Genomic DNA, 25,226 nt, shown 5'->3' on the forward strand with positions numbered 1-25,226 from the left:
GCTATCGTAAAGAACGCGCCGTTTATTCCAGGTAGATTTCGAGCAACGAAGAGACCTCTGGAACTGGTCCCACAGATGCCTTAGAGACTATCGATATCGACAGACGTCCTTTCCCCTCTTTTTCGACCTCGAAATTTACCTCTACGAATTTTCTAACGCGATCGATTTCAATTAGTCTCAATTTTTCTACGCGATGTGCATCGACACTTTGACCCTCAGGTTCTGATCTACTTGGAATTGCTTTCCAGTTGAAAATAGTATTGTAAGTAGTCTCTGAAGATATTTATCGTCTTTTTAAAATAGGATTAGAGTAGGTTTTAACTAAAGCGTGTCTATTCAGAATCTTTGGATCGACCTAACGCTTTAGTTACCATGCAGTTAGCACTGACACGCAAGCAATTTATATTAACCGAGAGTCACGGGGCAATTGAAACAATTAAACCAGCGTCTGCTTAAGGGAACAGTTATTTCCCCCCTTTTTTTTTACACGACAATCGTGTACGGATGTTAACAGCGAGGCGAGAACGTAGAGCGATTCCAAAAGGCTTGCAAAATAATTTCAACGAAAGCCTGTTGCTCGTATACCTGTTTTACTGGTCCCGGACCATTTTCGGTCCTTCATAATTGTCCACGATCCACAGAAAGCCCCTCCGATTTTATAGGGAAATTTTACGATAGCAGACACTCGGAGTCAATGCCTTTAATATATATACGATATATTTATGGCCGATTTTACGGCGCAAAAACAAATTCTGCGATCAAGAAATCAAGAATCCTCGCATTTGTCGCTGAGATACTGCACTTTGCCTGTGCTCGATTATTACACACGCGTGAACTGTTACATTTGAGGATGTTTATAATTTATACAGTAAAATGCTCGTGCATGTGTGCTCGAACGAGACGATATCACACTAACTGAGAGGAGTAGTATTTACTTTGTGTAGAATTATGATTGGAGAGTCTCGAAGTGCTTTCATAAAGCGGTGCCGTTACATGTACGACGAACGTGAAATTTTAGACATTTTCTTTAATTTCAATATTATAGCAAATCCACGACCGCTAATAAGCAATCGCTCGCAAGCCTCTCGAGCGATTCGAATAATCGGTAATTCGTATAATCTCCCAGCGAGCGCTGATCGGTTTCCAATCATCGTTACTCGTGTATTTTTACTACCCTGTTACGTCTACTCAATTACATTATAATTACGCGGCAGTAAAATAAAAGGAACGAGTGTCTTCGATTTTAAAGTATTAATCCGTATCGATTAAGCAAATACGTAAACGATACATTACGAATGGGAACTTTATAAGTCGCTGAAGATGTGTTATTATGCGATCAAGGCGTAAATTATCACAATGTTACAGAATGGAAAAAACGAATGATAATCATGATGCACTTAGCTCCGAGATAAACCGAGCTGGCTTTGACGCAACTAAAATTCTTCTTCGGCATTATCTTTTTCTAACTTTGCACATGAATAAAATTTTATCGAACTTCAAAATAAAGTATGTATCCATTAAAATTCCAATGACGCGACGTATCTACTAAAGAGTAACTGAACAAAGTCAAAAGTCAAAAATCGTGAATGCAAGAACAATAGACGTTCCAGTAAATAGCTGCAGAGGGAGATCCAGCCTTCCACGCATCGAAATTCCCCAAAAGATCGTGGAGACAGCCACCCCAAAGGGTCGAGCGTGAACTGGCTCGTAACCGAAATCGCTGCTCCGCTGGCTGAAACCCTTTCAGAGCTCTGTGTCGACGGAATCCCCATTCAGAGCGCAGAAACACGTCAAAACGTGCCGACAAATCGGACACATGCCTGGCACGTGTTGCGTCAATGCCTTATGATAATACGAGACGCTCGCACGCGCAGAGGCGTCGGCGCAGGTCCCTCGATCGAAGATCTATTTCCATTGTGATCGAAGGTACGTGCCTATGCTCGCGCAACTCCCATCTCGAATTCTCTAAAAAGATATTCCGCGATTCTTTCATGCAAATCAGGAGGAGAACGAAGAAAAGACCCTACGAGCTTTATGAATGCCAGATTAGGGTGGCTCGTGCGCCGCTGAAGGAAAGCCACGGAATAAGAATCGGGAATAAGGCAATCGAGGATAAAGCAGAAGCGCTTATTAAAAGCGAGACTGGTCTGGGAGACGATTGTCTGGCCCGCCATTAAACGTATGCAAATGTCCTGGGGGCTTTTTCGAAGGCACGAAAAGCGAAGAGGTCGCGGATAGGAGATAATCGAACGCAACGTTCCACGGTGCGTCCACGCGAAAGTAGCTCACGCTAGTTTCATCAAGCTGCCTCGTTCCTCGACTCCCATGCAAATTCGCTGTGACGGGGGTGGAAGGAGACGTTCTTTATGAATACCGAAGAGGGGTGCTTCGAAAGCCACCAAACAGCAGCAGAAGTAGCGGGCGAGCACGAAACGTGGCTTCTTAATCGGCGAGTCAACCCTTCGTTGCAAATTGGGCTTATTAGCGGGGAGACGCTAGGAGCAATGTAGATGTTCATGGAACACCTTTCTCTGGATTGTTTTGAGGGGACGTCGACCCGAGGAGAGGAAGATCATTCGGTGATAGCGCATTGTTATCGTAGCGCCTTATTGACAGAGATTATGAGATTTACTGCGCGCACTTCACGAGGGGAATAAAAGTGTTACGAATATGGCGGTGCAAGTTCAGCTCGATGATGGTATATTTGATGACGTCTGAATCTAGTTGCTTCGTTTCAGTCATTTGAGGACAGTGTATTTAATACGGAGAACACAGTGGTTCATGCAAATTGCTTTCTTAATATAACGCCAACGTCCATAATAGTTTTGAATATTAAAAACACACAGATAAATATCGTATCGAATTTGAAACTTCCCAACAAATGAGACATTGCGTAATAGAGAAAGGCGAGACGTTAAAAGTAAAAATACTGTTGATGCACAGGGACGTGAATTTAAAGTGGATATGCGGCACAGCGGGTTCAGGAGATTTTTAGTCCAATGAGATGTCGCGAAAGTGTGAAAAATACGAATTTACGACGCTCGGAGCTCCCTGACCAACGCAAAATTATTTCGACTAGTAATGATCGACGATAAAAAAAGTCATAATGATTTCGACATGGGACCACCCACTTCCACTTCTGCCACGTTTTTGATGCTTAATCAACGATGGTCGAAATTTACGAGTGACTCGTGTCCTTGAATTACGCGTTCTAAATCTGATGACTTTGCATTCTAAACGAGAGTAAGCATTATTCAAAGTCTACAAATTAACTTGAAAGAAGTAGTGTGTTGTTCCCTTTTACTCTTTCTAATTATCAATGAATTCCAGGCTTTTTACTTTCACGTGAATGAAAGCTTGAAATTGCAGAATAGATTTATCCAATCGATGATTGGATATTCGTTAAATATCGTGGGTCAGCGCGAAGTGTGTTAATTTGCAACATTATGGGTTACATTAACAAGAATTCTGAAGTCTGCTAGAATAAAGAAAGTATAATTAAAAGCAAATTTATTGCGCGGGTCTACGCGAATGGCGATCGACATGAGAATTTAGTTGACACCTTGAAGCTTAAATTCCTGGCGATTAAAAATACTTTGTATTGAAGACTCACGATCACAGAATCCCAAATACACAAATCTCTCGCCGCATAACATAGTATCGAAAACTGTCCAGAAACACGTACCTAAAAATGAATGCAATCGTTTATTAAAGCAAATGGCAAGCTTGCATTACTCTTATCGCCCCCATCGCACCTCACGTTCCCTCAGAAGAAGCTCCGTAATCGTGATCCGTGATTTAAGCACAAAAAACCCGGCTCCGTTTCGTCAAGCGCGAAAGAAAGCGAAGGAAAAAAAAATCTGGAAATCGCGTTGTAATTTTAAACTCGAGATCCCAACGCTTGGGAAATCTCTCTGCCTACGCCACGTCCAAGTCGCCTTTTGTCTCCTTTTTTACTCCTCTCCCCCCTTCCGTCTCCCCTCGTTCGAGCCGATGATCACGGTCGTCACGTCAATTAACGCCGTCCGCGGTAAATGCGAGCCGAAGAATGAACACCCTCGTTTTTAATTGAATCGGCGCAAATCGAAAACCGGCCCGAAACCCGCCACTCGGGGTGTCCATTAAACGCTCGATCGTTTCAGATAGAGAAAGTAGCCAGGTCCGTTTTAATGGGCCCCCGATCACCCGAGATAACTGGATTACATTTCGAGTCGTCGAAAACACACGGCCCGACTAATTTCGGATTTGGTTCGTGCCCGTGGATCCCCGCAGCGATACTCGAGTATTCCGCGAGACTAGCCCTTGGTAGCTTGCTATCTAGCGAGACGCGAGGCTGATCGATGGATCCTCTTTTTCCTGCTGGAATGATCGATTCTGAGCGACTGAGTTGTCGGGCTTTTTCGTAAACGCTGCAGCTCTTTATGGGCGACAAGAGTGAAGAGAAATCATTCAGATAGATCTGTGGAGTGCTTGGCTTCTGCGAGGAGAGTTCATTTTCAGATTTTCTTTTATACACGGATGGAATTATTAGACAGTCTTGGATTAGGTAAACTTGAAGTTTATGGAAAATTTCTTGAGACGCACAGAAGGCTTTTATGATTTAATTAGTTAGCTCACAAGTATGTACATACATGGGATATTCGATGCACGAATTCAGGAATGCTTATATTTATACAGATTCCAGACAGTGAATAAATATTCCCAGTATTAGTGATCATCAATGCACGAAATATCTATCAGATTTAATTATTCCTTCAGAAGAAGCCATGGGTGGTTTATGAAAATGTTCGAAAGCCCCATCCCGAAAATTGATCGGCCTGTCAGGTGCACAAAGATGACAGGCTCGTCCCCAGAATTACAAGTAACGCTGCTTGTCAGTATCACAGAAGGCGCTGTCGCGAATTTGTAAAACAGTTTACTCCGGATCAGGCTCACTATCCATGTCCTGACAGGAGTTCCACCGACAACAACCTGGCAGTCAACGTGCCGCTGTCCACCTCACCGTGACCATCGCCGAAGATAATCGATATATCATGAATCAAGTGGAGAGGAATTTAATTACAGAGAAATAAATCATAACACACTGTCGCTCGCGTTTCTGTGATAAATATTTATCAAAGACCATTAGCCTACCGAGGCTCTTCCTCGGTATATCCCTCATCTAGAGAGCTGCATCAGTTTCTATCGCTCAGAGAATTCTAGTATTTATAGAACAACATCAGAATGGAGGATCTGACGCCTCCCAGACGTTAACGTTGACGAAATTATTCACGCTCGCCGTGAAACGAGACGCGGGAAGGCGTTCGACAGGTTTCTACCGAGGAGAACGAGACGAGAGATGGTCGATCACCCAACGACGGGTTCTTAGCGGGCAGGATCTATTTCCGGCTATGTTGGTGGCCCAGCCACGGTGATTTCAATGCCCGTCGGACTCGAGCTGGCCGCGGACGCGACGAGATAACTCGTCGGGTCGAGGCTCGTCGCGACGATAACGAAGGGGCCTCGCCACGACCGTCCCCACAGGCCTCGTCGACGCCTCCGTGGAACTTTTCGGGCCCCTCCGTCCCCTTTCAATTACACGACCGGATATACCCCCTGTCCGCGGTTGCATTTGCACGTAAACACGAGTCCCCGGCGAAGCAAGATAATAAATTATTACTATTTTAATTGCGCGCCGTCGACCGTTCTTCCGCGAGTCTAAATTATGGCCCGAGTGACGATAATATATTATACCGAGCGATATTCCTTCTACCAATTGCTAATGATTTATCGCGAGAACGACTGGGAACTGTTAAATGCATCTCGGTGATATTTCCTCCGAGAATGCGAGTGCTCGTTGAACCCGAACCTCGACGAGACACCGGAGCCGAGCTTGCGAAACGTCATGGCGAACAGTTAATGAGGATAGTCGAAAATGAGACGTCCTTTATGGGGGTTGGAACTGTTTCTGAATGGAGATGTTGAGGTGAACAGAAATATCGAAGTACTGTGAAAAGAAAGAGACGAGAAAAAGGCAGGAGATGTGGCTAGATCTCAATATCTAGTTTAGGCCACTACATTTGGAACGTGAATGCATTCCTTAGAATATTTCCCACTTAATGAACTCGGCAAACTGGAAATTTCAAAACTCTCAACACCTGCCACGTTACTAATCACTCCAACAGAGTTTCATTGCACTCTATATCATGGAATATTCTTCCTCGATAAAATCACTATAAACATCAATAACGTGATTAGGTACAGCGTGAGACTCTACACCTCTTAAAACTTAGCGTAAGCACCAGTTATTATCTAGTTGAGGCAACCAAAGTGTGAATCCTCAGTTGCTATACTGTTAATACCATAGTACCATAAGGTTAGGATTCATAAAATTCAAAGACTCTTGATTCATCGAATTCTCGAAAATTACCTTGCATTTTTCGCGCCAGGATTCGAGTTCCTATAAATACCTCACTCTCTCACCTGAAGATTAAGAGACACTCTCATTAGCCTACCAACCACTTATCAACTCCAGACGAAAGCCACCACCACCATCTGTCTAACTTCTCTCCTTCCACTGTCGAAAAATCAGAGAATCGCTATCATCGGTTCAATTTTCTAGCAAGTACCTTTCCTCGCCAATCACCAAGCGTCAACCACTCAGTGCATAAGGTTTCCTTAATTACTGGACTTACGAAATGATCCCAGCCGGATGGACCAAAAAGCAGGCTGCACATAGCCCGCGGATCTAATTAGTTCACAGGCGATGCTAGTACGCAGCGATCGGGCAGCGATCGGGCAGCAACTTGGCGACAGGAAGAACGAGAAAGCGAGAGTGGCGACCTGTCGTTCGCACTGGTCGCGATTAATTAGCCCCCGGGGAACGTTTCCCCCTTTTCGTCGTTCGGGTAAACAAATTGCAGCAATATCGGCGAGTGGACGACCACTGTGAGAAAAATGCCAGTGATGCCGCGTCGCGATCGCCTTTTTTCGCCGATACCCGTTCCATGCGATAAATGGAAGGTGGAGACACTTAGAACTTGATGCACTGTCTCTAGTCTAGGCAAGGTTCGACGCTCCCTGAATACCAGAATATTCACACATTTCTGTCAGACATTCAATTAGAGTCCATGGACAGGAAATCATCTTCTAAATTTCGCTGATTCAGAGACGAGTCGTGAAACTGGCTTGGTGAAATCTACAACGTGTTCCCTGGTTATATGGTCAAACTGTACAGTCTCAATCGGTCACTTCTTCTGTCATTGATTTCTGTCTCCAAGCTGGAGGTACTCATTTTGCACAGCACATGTAATAATTACAGTTATCTTTAGTAATAAATACGACAATTTTCTTTACTAATAAATGTAATAAATCTGACTTACTTCGATGGCATGTATTACTAAATCCTAGAACTTTAGTACTAAATATTTCTTGAAGGAAGCATTTGCGAGTATACTTCCAGAGGAAAAGTTGGTTCGTCTTACGATCCTAAATTCATATCCAAAATTTGACCGTGTAACCTGGAAACACCCTGTACAATACAGACTTCTGAGAACAGTGTCTCCTAGCGAGTGAAGAAGTTGCAGTGATTCGACTCCAATTTTCATATCAACGCCCCAAAAATTTCTACCTCACAGGGGAAGCGCCTTGTAGCAATCTCCACGCACGACCCCGCGATCTCCCAATTACAACTTTCTAATTTCATAAAGCGCGTAATATCTCCGACGAAGGATCCCCATCCGACGATCAGCTCTCCAGCAGTGTACGGTTTCCAGCGTTCCCGGTGGTTGGTTCGCGATATAAATTTCGAGATTCCTCCGTTCCCTCGCGGCCCGAGCAATTAGACTTTCTAACGCAGGCGAGCCAGAGGCGTATATATCAATCGCGGTTAATTAGTCGCCGCGTAGAAGGCGCGCAGCGTCGTGGGCGACGAATAAAGGCCGGGCGAGGAAACATCGGGCAACGCGATACCGTTGACCCCGATGGTAAATTGTTTTTCGTGAAAGCTCCGTCGCGGAGACGGGCTTTAATTAATTGCGCCACGCACCGCGGGGCAACACGGGCCAGGAGAGAGAAGGGCCCCGATTTATCCACGATTAATTAGCCCCGCGCGTTCTATTTAGGGGAATAAATCCCGAACGACGTGGGAAATACGCGGCGGCTTGACTTTTCAGGCCGGGGTCAAGCCGAGCCGCCGCGGGGTCAGCCTCCCCCCGCTTCGTCTCCCCTCCCGCCGAGGAACACGAGCGGGGGCATCGCGCGGAAAAAGATCCGCTACAACGGGTCGGTGAAAACCAGCACCGAATTATTCGCCGTTTATGGAAACGCGACGTTGTGGTGCTTTCCTTCGAGCTAACCCTGCTAGACAATGGAGAACGGGATAGGCATTGTGAATACTTGGTTGGCCAGGGGCGAGGAGCGTTGCTTGACCTTTAGACCAGCTCCAGCGCAGCGAGAGATGATCGAGCAGCTCGCTCGTGAAAATTCGAGAGCCTATTTTCGAGAGTCTCGAGGAACTAACAAGGGCTGTCGACCCTGGTTGCTTTTGCCTGAGTAGCTTCTCGGGGAAAGTAGAAATAGAGACTTGGTGTCTATGGTGGACGAAGATTTCCTATAATTTTCTAGGTTCAATGGAAGCTTTCATCCTACCGAGGCAATTAGATTCTCACAATTCAGTGGGCATTGTTCTCGAAGAATTGGAGTATCTACCTGCGTCACGACCTGTCATTCTCGATACGCGCGAGATACTCGAGGATCCGTGGCCAACGAGTCTACCAACTGGACCGCGAGTACCTGCATCGGGGACTGTAAATCCTGCGATAAGGTGACGCTCGAGGGTCTGAACGAATCGTTATCGGTCGACCAGGCCTCTCCAGGTTTCTGTCTTCTCGCTGGCGATTGCGGCGAAACCTTAGGCTCCGTCGCGTGAACCGGTGTTGGTAAACAAAAGGCTAGATATCTAAATCGCGACGGTGTATCGCGCCTGCCGGCTCGAGAGGGCCCCTAATACCGGTTCCCTTATCTGCACACGAATCGAAATCTGGCGTGTCGCACGCGTTTCCACTGCGTTCCGGGCCCTGATGCTCGTTGCACGCACCTTCGAGGCACGAAACGCGACAGCGGCCCGCAACAAAGACAGAACCGGTTGAAATTTCGGTGGAACCGATGGAACAACTGACACGGGCTATGCAAATTCGTGGGGACTCGCGGGGCAAGTGGATTCCTTCGATTTCACTGAAAAATTCTCAGGTGAAACTGTACGGTAGTGTGGTAGAACCTTCATTAATTGGGTCTGAGTTATTATTTCTATTTATTAGCTGGTTGAGAAGCTTCTTAGTGTACATAGGAGTTTCCAAATCAATTGTTAGTGGAAAAAGACACTCGGATTAGTTTAGGCACTGGTAACTGAAGACAGGATCAAGCAACGAGAAAGAACAGTTGTTAACAAAACACTAAGGTATTATTTTCTACGGAGGCAACACTCTTCATTAATCGACCTGGCAGAACTCTGTAAATAATTTATCCAGATGAAGACACTAATATTCACCATAGACGCTTTCAAATCACGAAGAAGCAATTCGCAAGGAAATTTCACTAGAAATCCTGCAACGAGAGCTAGCTCCTTTTTCCCTGAATATGGAACAGTTTTCAGAGTTTCACCGATGGATCCGCGATAACCGCGATGCATGGCGAATCGCGACAGGGAAGGAGTGTATTCCGGTGAAACTGAATGATTCATGGAACCTCGACGGAGAAGGAATTCGCAGCCAAGAAACTACCGCGAACGTCAGACGGCTCTGCTTCGTAAGCCTCGCTCCGAACGATTTCGAAGGCTTACATGGATCTCCTCTATGGCTTCACAGAGTTCTTTCACTGGGAACGTTTCGATTCACAGGGCGCATCAGCTCCGAACCAGGGCCATCGAAATTGACCTATCAGTCGCTGGAAATGTAAACTCTAAAGCTGGGTCTACACCAAACTTTTCATCATTCTTGCTCGATTTTTCCGCAAACATCACGAACAGTATGCGAACAGATAGGGAAGCAGACGATTTCTAGACGATTTTCTTTGACGAACTCTGACGTATTCGCACCTTAAGGACTCACTATCAGGACTAACTCACATCACAAACTTTTCTCGTCTTCTCGATCGAGCGTTATCCTACTCAGCAGGAACACTCGATCTTCAAGAACAGAAAATGCTCACTCTAAACCCTCCCACTGGTCGACGGGACCCACTATATCTCACGCTATCTAAATCCTCTAGATAATAGAGCACGTACCTGGGTTCATATCCCGCGAGCTGCCAGGTTTCCTTTACGCAGCAGTTGCACTGTTACCCCTCGCAAACACTGTACTCCCGACGCACCGATATTACTTTCTCAACAACTAACAACCGAGGACGTGTCCGGACACTTGGCTACGTTCCCTCGCACCACGTCTCGCGGGAACAGAGGCAGGAAGCTAGGAACGATACGTTTCAGAGCACAACACACAGTGTTCAGCGGCGTCCAGCGATCACCCCCGCAGAACTTGGATCACCACGTTCGAACTATCCTTTCTCAGAACTCGCACGTCCCGACACTTTGACACTCGTTGTCCAAGAGCACGCAGAGCTGGCACAGGGCTCGGCGATCGGGCCTGGCCATCCGTCGTTTCCGGTTCACCGGCTCGCCCCTGACGGTCCAGATCGTATTGGTCGTCGACCCGAGTCAGCCAGGGTTCACTTTCGCCGCAGGGCACCCTCTCCGACGCGTCACAGCCAGAGGACACCGAACGAGGAGACGAGAGTCGCGCACTGTCTAGGAACCACCGATCGTCGGGCGATCACCGTTTTCCTTCGCTCGCACACGCAGCGCGGAGGACTCGCGGGACGGATAATCCTTGGCGAGGCGGCGGTGGTGTCCGGCCGGCAGAAAAAAAGGAACTCCGCGTTCGCGTCCAACCCCTCGGTAAGCGCGAACGATGGCGAGACCCGTGACGAGGGGGTGGCGAGAGTGCGTTGCTCGTGGCGTGAAAACGGCGGCGAAGCTCGCCGGGCTCCGCAGCTCTCTCTCTCTACGCACGGAATAATATTTTAATGAAGGAAAGGCCGGACAGCGAAGTGCCCACGTCGGGTCGCGCTGCCGAACTGTTCGCTTCCCCGCCCCTCCGCGGCCGGCCGCTGCCACCCCTCCACGTAGCCGGGTCGCTAGAGTGTGCTGCGTGTCGAGACGACCCCCACCAGGCGGCTCACCACCACTACCGAGTCGCGCTCGCGCGCCCCTCTCTGGCTAGAGCAGCGCCGCAGCTGCGCCTAGCTCGGAGTGGGGGCAGGGAGGCGTGGCCTGGCCTCAACAGGGGGCGTGGCCTGGGAGAATACCGAGCGTTGCGCCGCTTCTGCCGGGTGGGGGGAAGCTTGCCTGCGCTATACTCCCTCCACGAAGACAACACTACCCCCTCCACTTGGCGTGGACGCGGTCGGCCAAAGACAACGCTTCGGTCACAGCGCAAAAGCCGAGGACGACTCCGCTAAGACAGCGGGGGTAGAGGGTGGGGGCACAGGCGCGAGTCGCTGCTCCTGCCTCGCAACTTCCCGGATATTTTTCCGGTAAACTTTCCTCTCCGAGGGGTAGGCTCTCTGTGCCTCCTCTCTCGCTCCCTCCTCGCTCGCCCGACCGGACGTATCGTCTGCCTGACTCGATCGAAGATCCAGGATTTCCGACGGGAGGAGACGCCGGTAGCCGTCTTCGTTGCGCGCTTTCGTTCTTTTTTTCCCCCTTTTTTTTTTCGTCGCCTGTGGGAGCTCGCGTCGGGGTGCCCGCGCATGATTTCCTCTTTTCGGGAGGACCTGTTAAATTGTGACTCGGCCTCGGATCAATTTTCGAGTGGCAGGTGGAGGAAGCTTGTGGAGCGGTGTGTTGGACCTTCGAGGACGACGAGGTTCCTTCTGGGGAAATGCTATGGGAAGGGAACTGAACATTTTAGTACTATGAAGCTTGTGTTTTCTGAGTTCAAGGGTTTAAGTGTATTTTATGAGTCTGTGTCTGAGAGCCAGATCAACCCGAGTCTAAGTTATTAGAATAGACCTGCTCCCTTGAAAAACGACAGTTTCTAGTCTAAAGGACTTGGATCAGTAGTGAACAGGGTTGTCTAAAATAGAACTGTGGCTAGGTATGTACTACCTGCATCTGATTCTGCATACAGAAATGAAACTCCATACAGTGCACAGTCGTCCTAGTGGGTTAAGGAATACAGATACCTCCCTTTGCTACTTCCACCCGATTTAGGTCCAATTTAGACCGATTCCTAATTCCCAAGCGATCGCGTTTCCCGATGATCCTAATTTTCAGCACAGGGGCAACGTCTTGTCAAGTTCGACACCTGATAGTACCTACAATGGGGAAAATTATCGATCCCCAGTTTGCGCAAGGACGATTCGTTCCTGTGCAGCGAAGGTATCGCGTGAGACCTGACGTCTGACAAATTAAAGAGAACACGACGAGATACCGGTTCTTCAGCTCGTCCGAGACAATGACAACCGCCATTGTGCCTCGCGCTGCCTACGGTCCGTGTGGACGACAATTGGAAAACGCAAGAAGACGATTTCCACCGATCCTAAAGGAGAACGAGCCTTCATGGGATCCTTAGCTAGCCACAAGGACCTGTCCTTTTACGGCGGGATACAGGCATTCCCTCGTATCTCCTAGCTGCACTTAACACGGAGGGCTTGATTACACCAGAATAGCGGAAATGTCAATGTTTTCTTAAAGCAGTAAGGTCCTGCAGCTTCTTTTCAATAAGGATCAACACGGACACTCTGGCGGGGAAAAGTATCTAGCTATTAGTTTTATGAAAAGATAACTGCAGCCTGAGGCATTTTAGAACCTTCTGAGTATCAGCCTGCTAATTCACTCGTTAATTTGTTTGCTGTTGGGAGCGTCGTTCTAGGGTTTTTAGGACCTTTTGGATCCTCCTTTAGGTGATTTGCTTTCTTTCTACTTGAGAACAATTGACGTGGATTGAGAATGGAAGCTTAAGAGAGGTCTGTGAAATAGAAAGATAGAAGATAGAAAATTATTACTAGTACTCGAAAGTATTTCACAGATCTCGAGTACACGGTAGATATATTGTATAGAAATGTCCATAAAGTGGTTATGTACCCAGCCCAATCAACTTCCATCACAAGGTATCTATAATTCCTCGGACCTCCCCAAGATAATTTGATCAAAATGTTCGAGCTTTGGTTAAGTATTCAGGGAAGACTCTCGTCCAAGGATCATCGGTGAAAAGCGAGCGATCGTGGAGGGTTGAACCGGCTGTTTGAGGAGCAAGGGGCAAACAGGGGGGATCTGTGAATGGATGGACCGAAAGGGAAAAGGCGTAGTTCGTTCAAAAAGGGATCCCACCTCTGTCTTCGGTCAGTTTTACTGCACTTTCAGACAGGCCCGTGGATGGCCCTCGGCCAGGTGTCCTGTCTCGCAGGAGGGAAACTCGTAAAGTGACTTTGAACCGATTCCGTCTTCCGTTCCACAAAATCGTTTTTTCTTCACGCAAGAGATGCGTGTCCCTTCTCGAAAACGGAGAGAATTCATCCTTTATGAATCGTTCCGAGTCAAAAGTAGCTGCCCAATAAAGCGGGACAAAGAGACGCGCTGGGTCTTGCGTGACGCCTTTAAGCTTACCGTCACGACGCGTGAAACTTCAATTCTAGACATTGTTCCAAGTGAATATTTCAATTAAGGTATTGTTAATAAAAATGAGAGTAAGTGAGGCTTCCGAGAACTGAGATAAGTTTACTGGAACTGAAGAATTCTGTGCTCGATTTCTCAGCACCCTTTTTCCACGTGCATACAAATCTCATGCAAAACCCTGATTCCCTTTCCCTCTTTATATACACTCCACACCTTCCTAGAGATTTAATTTCCGGTACAGTTAACCTTCTTCATATGGAGCCACCTTTTCCCGTATTCCAGCTCGATAAAGTATACGACACAGTAAAACACGTTACAGCCGTCTGTATTCCCTCCCCCCGATATCTTCTCTCGCAATCTCAAGATTGTCCTCTTTATTACTCCATGAAGATGCCCCTGAACCGCGTAAAGATCCCCCTGAAATGCGCTCTGCGAGGCAGCGAACAACTAATTAAAATCGCGTCGAATCGTTTTCCCTTGGCGTGGCAGCTCGGCGAAGGGCAACGAGTCCTTCGTCTGGGACTCACCAGGACTCGGGGTCTAATTTCGGCAGCCAGCTCGGGGGCAGAGGCTCGACGCGAGGGGAGAGGTGGGACAGTAACAGAGGTGTATACTGCGGAGCGTGCGGCGTCGAGAGGTGGCTGGTCGTTCCGTACGGTTTTATGGGGTCGTCAAAACGCTCCGCGATTCTACGGTATGCCAGGCCAGCTCTACGCATTCCTCGTCATCGCTGAGGCGCTGAGCAGCCTGGCTGACTGTGTCCTGAACTATGGGAAATGTTACAAAGAGTTAAACTGCGACACGGTAGCCAGCGATCTCGCTCGACCGATGGTGGGAAACAGCCTCCGCGAAAAAAGCAGAGCTGCTGAGAACCCGAAACGATTCGGCCTCTGCTAGACCTAGCCGCCATAAAATCGAGTTACTATCGTTTCACGCAACTATTCGAGCGATTTCAAGGAATCTCGATCTTCCTTCACAGGGAGAATCGTTGCTCGGGTGCTCCAGCTTGCTTGTGGTGATGCATGGACGCGATAGGAGAAGCTATGGAAATTTCTCTGGGCAGTAAAGAGAGGAGGGTACGAAAGTGAAGAATTTTCTTCAAGAAGTTGTTCAGTGACCATTATTCTTAGGTCTTTGAAGATCAAAGTCTCAAATACTCATCAGTATTAGTTTCCTTAATTGAAGGATATTTAACAAGGCTGAAATTCGATCACTTTTATACCTATCTAACGCCTCGAACTCAAAGCCCCACCTCTCACACCAGCGACACCTCCGAGCCCTCACAAGCTCCCCATCGAAACTAGCCGCGATTAACATTCCACCGAAAGAATCCCGAAAAGAATCTTCGTTGTAGCCCGCCAGAGCTCGCTGATTCCCTCGTAATTCTCCAAGGCAAAACTCATTCCAGGAACGACCCCGTTTCCACAGTGCATGCACAGGTTAGCCAACGAAAGGGGATTCGCAAAACCTGACCTCACCCTCGCTCGTCCTGGTGAACAGGGGCTCGGGAGGTCGGAAAATTGCGTAGTCTCACGCGCGTGCATTCGAAGGAGAGGGTCGTTTGCGTGCGCGCCGAGTGCGCGACAACAGGGGTGGAAAGCAACCCTCTCGTAGGACATTCTCTCGGCTCGTGAGACGCACGCACCGCTTTCTGTTACCAGGTGAACGGTTCCTAGGCCTGCTCGGGGAGGATCCTGGCCAAGGGGTGCTGGAGAAGGACGCAGGGAAAGCCTGTGGAGAGACGGAGAGCACGCGCCGGCCACTCGGCCGCGCAACTTTTGAACCGGAAGGAAACCGGACTGACCAGACTGCCGGGCGCCGTTCATTTCACCCTTCTTATTCGACGAACACGAGCTGCCCGACCTTCTTACCGATTCCTCCGCGTCGCCGCGCCAACGGATCGCCTCGCTGCGATCCCTGTTGTGGGAAATCATAAATCTCGTCAAACTGGTCGCGATTCGGTAGCCTGGGACCGTTCGAGATGCTGCACGGAGTAAACAAAGAGGATTCTCTCAGGGGCTAGATCTTTAACTGACTTCTTAGTGCGTTGCATCGTCATTGCGAGGATGATCGTAGGGGCTGTCCAGGTACTTGTTTTGGGGATGTTTCAGTCGGACGTGAGAAAATAGAAGGGTGAGGATTTTGCCTGTGAGGTTTCTCGAGGAGGCACTATCTGGGCTAGTAATTATGAGAGTGGGCTAAGTTAAGGTCTGAAGAAGATTAATTTTTCTTTTTTCTTAAGATTCACCTAGCACCCTTTAACATAGAAATAAAAAGTGACATTTGCTTCATCTTCCCAGGCACCTAGAAACTGACGACTTTTTACATCCTACGTCACTTTTCCAGAAAAACGACGCTATTTGTCATTTAAAATTGCAAATGCAGATCACTGGAGAGAATTCTTAAAGTATTCCAGAAGTCCATGTAGCAAAGTTAAGCACCACAAGTTCCAAGCTTCTCGAGTGTGCATTTTCTTTGAAACGCCAAGATACTCGAAGAGCGAATCAACTTCTGAGAGTGGCGCAGCTTGAATCGCTTTATTGTCCGTTTCTGGGAAGAGACGTCCACGGTTATGAAGATGATCCCGATCGTTTTTGACGACATGGAAGAAAAGCGACAGGAAGCGAGAGGAGAGGGAAATTCGGTAGAGTTTCTCGTTGTGCGTCAGGTAGCCTGCTGGTGGAATTGTTCGGCACCAGCAGGTGCTGGCCATCGGTATTCAAAGTAAAATATTGTTCTTGCGTCCTCGTGGCTGAGCGCCGCAAACGTCCGAGAATCTCATCGTGCCTTTGTCTAGGAAGAGCGAGTATTTTTACGTCCTTACGGACACCCATCGTCTCTCCTCCCCACCCCTAAGCCTTTCATTCTTTCCAGGGAAACCTCCCTTCCGTCTACCTGTTAGCGTTACTGTCGTTGCTGGTACTTTGGAAACCGCCACGGGACAGGTAACCACCAGTTGTTTCAGGGTTCCCTTACGTCAGGGTGGACTAACAATAAGTGTTTCGCGAGATTGTTTATCTAGCGAGCGTGTTTTTTCAGAAAACCGCCCTCGATTTAAGCGATACCGTGGACTTGGGTATTTTTCAGAAGCTATTTTCACTTTTCTAGTGTTTTGTTAGGAAGAGTTTAGTAATTAATAGTGTTCAATAGTGATTGTGCAATACAATTTTTTTTTGTAACAGGTTAATAGTAGATTTTGTTGGAAATTGTAGATATGTTATTCTTACATGTGTTTTAATTTTGCATTCGGATAGGACTCTGTACAAATGAATATTCTAGTTAACTAATTCTCAAGCGTATGTCTTTAAAAAATCAGTTTCATATATCTGCCATACCTAATCTTATAAAACATAGAATCTCTCATAATATCTATTTAAAAAACTGAAAAAATAAGATGTGAATGGAACCAGAAATCTAATAAAAATATTCAATAGGTACATACCTAAAAAATGAACCAGCAACATACCACAATCACAACTCCATTCTCACCTCTCACTCCCCTTTCAACCCAAAATTCGCAAGAACACAATCCCCTCTAATCTGTCCCTCTCAGTTTCCCGCTCTCACGAGATAAAGAAACTAATGTCCCGCAGAGCGCAAAGTTCCGAAGGATTAGAAGAAAGAGCCAGTTTCCAGGAAGCTCGGTTTTCACACTTTCTCCCTCAGCCATCGCCTCTAATAACGTTCTTACTCCATTGAAAAACACAGTTCCACTGCATCGAGCTCCGTACCAAGGTACCCTGAAGTTTCTCGGAACGCAACGTCCTCCAAACTGGTCAGGTTTCCCCGAAAATCGAAATCGACACGGGTCGATGAATCGCTCTCTCGTGAGAAAGCCGCGATCGCGTCGATGAGCAGTTCGAGAGGCTAATTGAAGGCGAGGAAGGGGCAAGCAGGGGGAATGGTAGGGATCCGCGAATGTTGTTTAAAGTCTAGACACAATGTTGGACCCCAAAATTAGTGGGCCCTGGTGCGCAGTGCTTCTACGGTAATTAACGAAATTAGCCGCAATTAGAGAGTGCTCCGAGGACCGACGGTGTCCCTTTTGCCTCTCCTCCCCCCGTGGACCGACCGAGCGACGCCGAAGAAGGATCCACGTCCTCGCCTGGCGCGTTTGCGCCAAGCCTTAATGACTAACCGCATCGGCCGAAAAACTATCTAACCACGAAACTATGGGAATCGAGTGTGCTCGGTCTGCGATTACCATCCTGCTTGGTGGGAACAAGAAAAAACGAACGCTGCTTTCCCCGACGACTCGAGAGGATTGTCTAGTTACTGCCTCTGACGAGATCATTTTCGCCATGCGATCAGCATAAACCTCGGTCTCTGGACGTGGTTACTGTTGGCGAAGTTCGTTTGAAAATCAAGAAGTGGAAATGAACGCTCTTAAATTATGAGTCATTTAATATGAATTACAAACAGGAACAAACGTACCGTGCAACAACTATTTCTGCATAGTAATATTCTACTTTCATATTACATACGATGAAATGAGAACAATGATTGCTTCCATGAGAGATCCTCACTTCTCAGTCAGTCATCTTGTCATTCAAGACCCAAGTCACAGTAGGTTACTCCAAACCACTCCCCAAAATCCGATTCCCCCGCTCTAAAACCTCAGTCCATCGATACGATATCAATAGCGATCGGTTCGAATCGCGCCGCGAGTGGATTCCAGGATCAAGGACGCGTGGACAGGTTCCAGCAACCTGCTAACCATGAGGCGTATCGTCGAGTGACACCAGTCACCGGTCAGCTCCATAACTGTGCAGGACTAGGAAAGCAGAAAGGAGCGGTGACAAAGCGTCGGCGAGCGGAGGGCCCTCGTTGTCCGACGACCCCCAATGGGATGTTCAATGAACGCGCAGCACCTGCTTTTTCGTAGACGGCCGTGAACACCCTAAAACTCACGGTGAAACTGGCAGGACAATGCACCACCCGCCACTGGCTGACCATTGTCCGTCCACGAATGGTCTACGGACGGTGTGCCCCCCGTGTCACACGCAGGGAAACACTTTATACAGCATTATTATTCGCAGGCGTGTAATCCTAATTCTCTTGTAACTGCCAGACCGTGCCTTGCCTAGGTACCTGCTACGCCCAGGCATCCACCTTCCAGTTATTTATTACCTTTGTTTACAGTGTTGCACCCGCAATTAACGTAGATCAGTCCCATACCGGCTGGCCAGGACAGACCCATGACCAGCCGAGGGCAGAGGAACACGTGCTAACAACGATCCGTGGCTCCTTGGCTAATCGAAGAGCCCTCAGGAGGCATCAAGGACGTCGCCAGGATTCATGCACCGTCGGTTAGACATCGTTTTTTCGCCCGTTCAGGTGGATTCTTAATTGCGGGACTAGGGACACTAGGCCAGGGAACTGTTAAGGGAACTGCTCTGGGCTGCAAGTGTTTTTGTACCTGTTCTATACTGTCGGCGGGAAGATTCTTTATTAGCAGAGTTGAGTCAATAAATGGACAGGTTTTACTGTGCCCGTGCCTTGCTCCTGTTTTAAAAAGTTTAGAAGCAGGAAGATACTAGGATAATTCCTAGTGGCAGCGGTAGCAGGAGAGAATCTTCGTAGTACAGCAATAAAGTCACAGTAATCGTTGAAAAACCAACGAAATCACTTCGCTGATTGTTAGTAATGATTCATCGTTTTAGCTAAACGAGCGAAGGAATACGCGCCAGATGAAAAGTAAACTTTCACCGTGGACGAGCATCGCTCGCTGTTTGGCAAACAATTTTACGAGGGATACGTTTGAACGGTGAGAGTAATAGACACGTCACTGGCACGGCTAGCTCGGTGTTCCGCGGTGTTTAAGGGCAAAGGAAAGGTAAAAGTCCGATCAGGTGTGCAGCGATTTAGTGCCGCAACGTGCCCCGAACCTAAGATAATAATAGTTTATAAGAGCGTATGTATAGTTACAGGCGCGCGGTAATCCTGTTTACGGATAGAAGACATAAACTATAATAGTGCACGGCTGCATGTTCAGCCGTGCAGTGTTTGCCACGGCCGGTCGTATAAAGAGGAAATATTACACGTAAAACGTACCGTGCAACAACCATAACCGTGAACAAATTAATTATCCTGACAATTGTTTAGCGAATTATTCTGGCTCGTGAAAATATAAGTCGTTGATGTTCATGTGTCTATTAACACAGAATATTTCAATAGTCAAATTTTCAAGTATTTTAATAAACTTCCAAATCTTCGAACATTTAAATCCAGTATTTTTCAAGTATAAAATAGTGAAAATTTCAAATCCTTCAGAATTGAAATAATTCAAGTTCTCAATTATTCAAATTTCCACTCTTTCTACTTTCCCTATTAACTAGACACGTATTTTCCAAATAGAGTTCCCTCAAGAATAAAACCTCCCGCAACGAGAACTTATTCCCCACTTCCGTTTCACATTTGCACAGGAACTCACCCTCTCGTCTTACCACCTCAATTACACCTCATCGCACAATAGTAATCCAGTTCTCTTTCAAATAATAAAACACCATCATTAGACACGAACGCTAGAGACCTCACTCCCAATCAAATATTAAAATCCTCAACACTTCCTTCGATTTTCTTTCGTATCCTTCATCGCGTACCTTAAAAAAAGGCACGATAATAGTATCTCAATTGTTGTACGACGACCAACGCGCAAACGCCGCAGCTAATCTCTGCTCGCTTCGAGTCGTTTCACCCCAAATCCATTCGCTCGTTTATCTGTTCTGGACTTAATGGCACGCTTCGAGAGCGCGAGTCGCCACGCAGTCGAAGCGATTTCCAGTTTCACGGTCAGTATGCAAATTCGAGGAGTGGTTTGCAGGATAATTCATGGACAAGAATAACACCTCGAAGTGCAGGCATTGAGGGTGACCGAGGAACAATCTCTATTTGCATTTGTGCGGTCCTGGCGCGTAGACTCGGCCACCGAGATGCGAAGAGGAAACGCGAAGGGAAGACGTTCACCTTCGAGAAGGGGTCGCAAACCCATCGAGGGGATGAATTGTTTCATCGAGCACTGTGAGTTCATTCCTTTCTTATTACACTTCGATTTGCTTTACCCCGTGAATATTTTAACTGGTGGAACCGCCGCGACCAATCGCGTACAAGTACTGCAATAGAAAAACGAGGGAACGAATTGCGAGGTACTAGTTCTTAGAAACCGAGCGCTACTTTCTACATTCGATTATTAATTATTAGGGGAGGTGTTGGCGGAGTGGATGTGGGGTGATCTGGGAAAGAGGGTGAGTTCCGCGATACTTAGACTGAAACGAGTGGCAAGTGTTCGTTCACACTTTGATTGTTAATATGTAAGAAGTTGGGAGAGATGATAGCAAGACTTAATAGGGGAGGGAATATCCTTGGGGGAATGAGTTACCAGGATCTGAGGGTGGTTAATATTGCTGGATACTTCTATTATCTAAATATAGTAGATAACATTATATCTACAAAGAACTGAATTTTCACATTCTCAGAGCTTTCGATCTTCAGTTTAATTCATATACAAGTTCTTAATAACAACTGTAGACATCTTGTATGAAATCTAGTGAAACAATATAGTGTGAAATCACTTCAATAGTAAAGACAGATTCCACCTAATCCACCTCATCAACTTCAACATCCTCAGGACACAATTGTAAGAAAAACCTTGAAATCCCAGAGAACCATCCCCAGTTACCCTCTCGACACCACCCCACCACTTCCCCATCCTCAGTCTCATCAACCGAGAAGGGACCACCTCTCTCCCGACGTCTCTACTCTCAGGCACCATCATTAATCTCTATAACGTCGATCCCACTCTGGTACGTCGAATTCGCGCGTGGATTCGGGCGCAGCGTGAATGGACACTTCCGTGTCCAGAAACGTGTGGATAAGCGCGGGACAGGCGAGCGGAACGCACATAAAAGCCACAGATAAACGTAAGGGGGCATTGATCGTCCGTCGCTCTCTCCATTCACGAAGTTGCCGGTTCTATAGCTATACTTATGTACTTAGGTGCACGTACACCGCGTGTGTACACGTTTGGGACACACGCGATGCGATTACCCGCGTGTATGGTTAGAATCGGGGGCGTCGGTGTGCGTTTGCGCGCGCGCATCGACGCGCGTGTGCCCGCCGCCGACATATAGTCGTCAGCCTCGGCCATGCGTGGTCACGGCACCATACGCGACGGAATCGTTTCGGGGTCGAGAGAATGGCCCTGACCTTCCTCAAGCCTGCACCCGCGCCTCGCGATAAAACGAAAGGACGATTACGTCACTGGTCCCCGACACGTCACCGCGGATCGTTTAGGAACTTGATGTCCTGCTACGAGGAGCGTACGTTCCACCAGGTTTATGGTCGTCCATGGACGACATTGTGCCTCGCCGGAGCTGGGGATAGAATAAAATTGTCTTCTCTTGAGAGCGACGCGAGGCTTTCGGAGAGTTCTTTTTATTCGAGGGTTTACATGCTGGGTAGGTTCGGAGTTCGCTGACCAGTTTCACTGAGACACGTTTCTGGGGTTCATTTATGAGCTGCTGGGTCATTATGATCTTCTGTATCTTGAATTTTATTTTATATACTATTCTACGCTATTCCATATGGCTTTTCAGTGTAGTAGAGTGTATAGTAATAACGTCGAAGGGAAAATGAATGTCCTTCCCCTGACTATCTCACTGCCTCCAAGCTCAGAATGAATGTAAGGAATCCCAAGCAGGGTGACACGGACTATTATCACCTGGGATATGTTATCTTCGCAGGTACTTGTACACCAGTTACTGTCTAATTAAGGGGCGGAGGTTTCCGCAGCGCCGAGGAAGAAGAAAAATATACGCCTCGAAATAAAGAGATTTATCGACAGGAAGTCGTTCCAGCTAATAATGGAGAGATTTGATTTCAGCGAAAAGACGAATGGCGGCGAGAAGGCAAAGGTGTGAGGGATGCATGTAGACACTGATTCCCTGAGCCAGGATGCTCGTGATGAACGTAGCGGGGCACCGATAATCGCTCGCGTGTCACGAAGGCGCGAAGGACGTAACGTAGATACAACCGAGATACGGTGTAGTACAGGCTGATCGTTTCGATAAGGTAGTTACTAAATGCTAATATAGAGAGCCCCGTGTGTTTGTTCTTTGCGTAGAATTCCGTGCTTGCTGCACATAGCCATTTCGTGTAAATAGACTGCAGTGAAATATAGAAGTTTTTGTCTGACAGAAGCATTAACTCTACAGAGGGTGTTGAGATCAAAAAATGAAGTTTTGATTACTCATGCTACTTGACTATTCATCGAACTAAGTAGCAGTGTTGAATAGTCTGTGTTGCATAAGAGAATTTTAAACTGTATAAGTAATCATTTATCTTTTATAAATGAGGGTTGTAACCCTCGAACTAACTGGGAAAAATATCCTATTGCATATTGAATTTGCTGTTTGCGCTTACCGAAATTAGTTGCATTCATTCGCAGTCTCTTGGTGTCAACGTTTTGCAGTCCAATGGGATTTACCTGCGAATCAGAAAATTACTAAAATTAATTACAGCATCTTCAACTATTAACGTTCAGACAAATGTGAATCCAACGTTAAATTTAAAATACAATGCTACAACTAACACGCAGCATGTAAGGGTGAATTCTACCCTCTCAATTCTCCTCCAGCACTCTTCTCGAAAGTGTCTTCCCGTTGTCCCCCAGCATAATGCAAACGAGCACATTGTCGATAGCCCAGTCGGACGTTAAATATTGCTGCGGGGTTCTCGAGGTTGAAATTAAACGATGGTTTAAGCCCGGCCAGATTAGCCACTGCGCAGTGCATAAATACGGGCCCGCGCGCAGGGGCCCGTCGCGGTGCCCCGATGTAACGGCGGGACTTACGAGCGCTCTGTGTCCCGAAACACGTCCCTTATCGTTCCGGTATCTCGTGCAATGCCGATGTTACAAGTTCGTATCGAGTGTCATTAAGTGTGATTATATTACCCCGCCCGTTCACGTGTACATCCACAGAGGGAGCGAAACGGGGCGAGGGCGTACGACAGAGGGGCTTGGAGGGGTGGAACGCGGTGGACTGCGACAGAGGACGCAGAAGGAAGAGGTTTTCGTGCCGTGCTGCCAGGGGAGGAGGGCAGAGAAGCCGCTTTTACGTCGATACGTAATTTATTGCCATATCCGATATTAAAGTATCGTGAATAAGACGAAGGGATTGGCGGAAGGTTTGCCTGCGAGTTCTTCCCTTTCTTCTCTTCGGGGACACTGCACGACGAGTGTGGGTGTCTCTCTCTGACCTCCTTGCATGCTTGTTACTTCGTAAGGACTGTGTTCTCTGGGGCCTCTTAACACTTCAGGACTGAGAAAGAATCTTTTGGACACGAATGAGGACGCGGAGGCTGGGAGGCATTGCACGAGATACTGGGATTTCATATTTCAGGGGTCAAGGGAAAGTACAAGGAAATTTCGAATTAAATTACAATACCTATAATTTCTGTTACCTTCAATATTTCACGTTATTGTGTAAGATGAATATACGATAAGGTGTTCAGGTAAGAATTCGAGAACAAGAAAAGAAGTAACGTACTATCCTTACGCGAGATAATAATCTGCCTTTAGTTATCGTAACATAACTTTCACATACGTGAAACACACGCACACGTCCTTACATAAAGAGGAATCAGAAGATAACTGAACTGTGTTCTCGCGATGTTCCTGATTCGCGGTACTTCGCGAAAACTGACACCTATTGGTGCGCGATGCAATTATTCCTGTAGGGAATATTTATGTACAAGTATAGAGACGTTCTCACAATTACAAGTCTCATATATGAAAACTTAAGGCAGCTTCTCTTTCTACATCGATTTCTTCTCACATCTAACCAAACTACAAAAAAATTAAGGACTATAGAAAATGTTCTACACCTTCCTCGATTCTACTGTCCAAGCTTCCACGATTAACCACGCAACAGTGTATTCACACGAAGCGGCCCCTAATTCAGCGCCACCAATATGTCTTCCGGAATGCCTCCCCTTCCCTCTTCCGCCAGGATCCTTTGTTTTTTCCGCCCTGGCCCGAAACGCTCCGCGGCCCGCCTACAAACTCGTTACAGGCCCTTCGGTGCTAGGTGTTATTAAAAATTAGGGAGAGGATTCTAGACACCGGCTGCAAGTCACTGGACTCGGCCGAGAGACGTGGCGTCGTAATTAAAAAATTACAGGGACCGTGGGCCACTGGTTTGTCAGTTCTACCAGGGACCAGGATGAGTCTGCGTTCCAGGGTGAAACTGGGTTCATTCATGGCGCCAGGAAATGAGGGGTGCTGTAATTTTAACTTTTATCTGCGCCCTATCTACTTTTGGGTCTTCTACTCCCTGTTCACAAAATAAAGAGAAACATCGCGCATAGATTTTTTTGGAGGATGGAGGTCCTTTAATCTTTTAGTAAAAAAAATATGGTATTTAGCTCTCGTTTGAGTATGTTTTATTTTTGCAAGATTGAGATGTTTGTGATAAGGATATTGGAAAGAAAATATTAGAGATGTGGAACGAGAAATGTTAGTTCTTTTTAGGAGATATTCTTCTCTCTTTTACTCCCTGTCTTTTGTCGTGTCTAA

General features: G+C 47.1%; 1 protein-coding gene across 5 annotated transcripts in view; it reads left to right on the forward strand.

The window, feature by feature from the left end:
• The window catches only part of LOC143185004 (uncharacterized), a 241,252-nt gene that overhangs the window by 177,468 nt on the left and 38,558 nt on the right, over positions 1-25,226 (forward strand). For 3 of the 5 annotated variants that reach the window (XM_076387679.1, XM_076387680.1, XM_076387678.1), the window contains one exon: positions 18,794-19,704. The exons of 1 other annotated variant lie outside the window; for it this stretch is intronic. In XM_076387679.1, coding sequence (XP_076243794.1) covers positions 18,794-18,965 — 172 coding nt within the window. In that variant the 3' untranslated portion in view covers positions 18,966-19,704. Of the gene's footprint in view, positions 1-18,793; positions 19,705-20,474; positions 20,563-25,226 lie in introns of those variants that run through there. One more of the 5 variants, XM_076387684.1, reaches the window with a different exon arrangement.

The sequence above is a fragment of the Calliopsis andreniformis genome, chromosome 10 (assembly GCF_051401765.1).
Source record: "Calliopsis andreniformis isolate RMS-2024a chromosome 10, iyCalAndr_principal, whole genome shotgun sequence".
In the NCBI taxonomy this organism is placed as follows: domain Eukaryota; kingdom Metazoa; phylum Arthropoda; class Insecta; order Hymenoptera; family Andrenidae; genus Calliopsis; species Calliopsis andreniformis.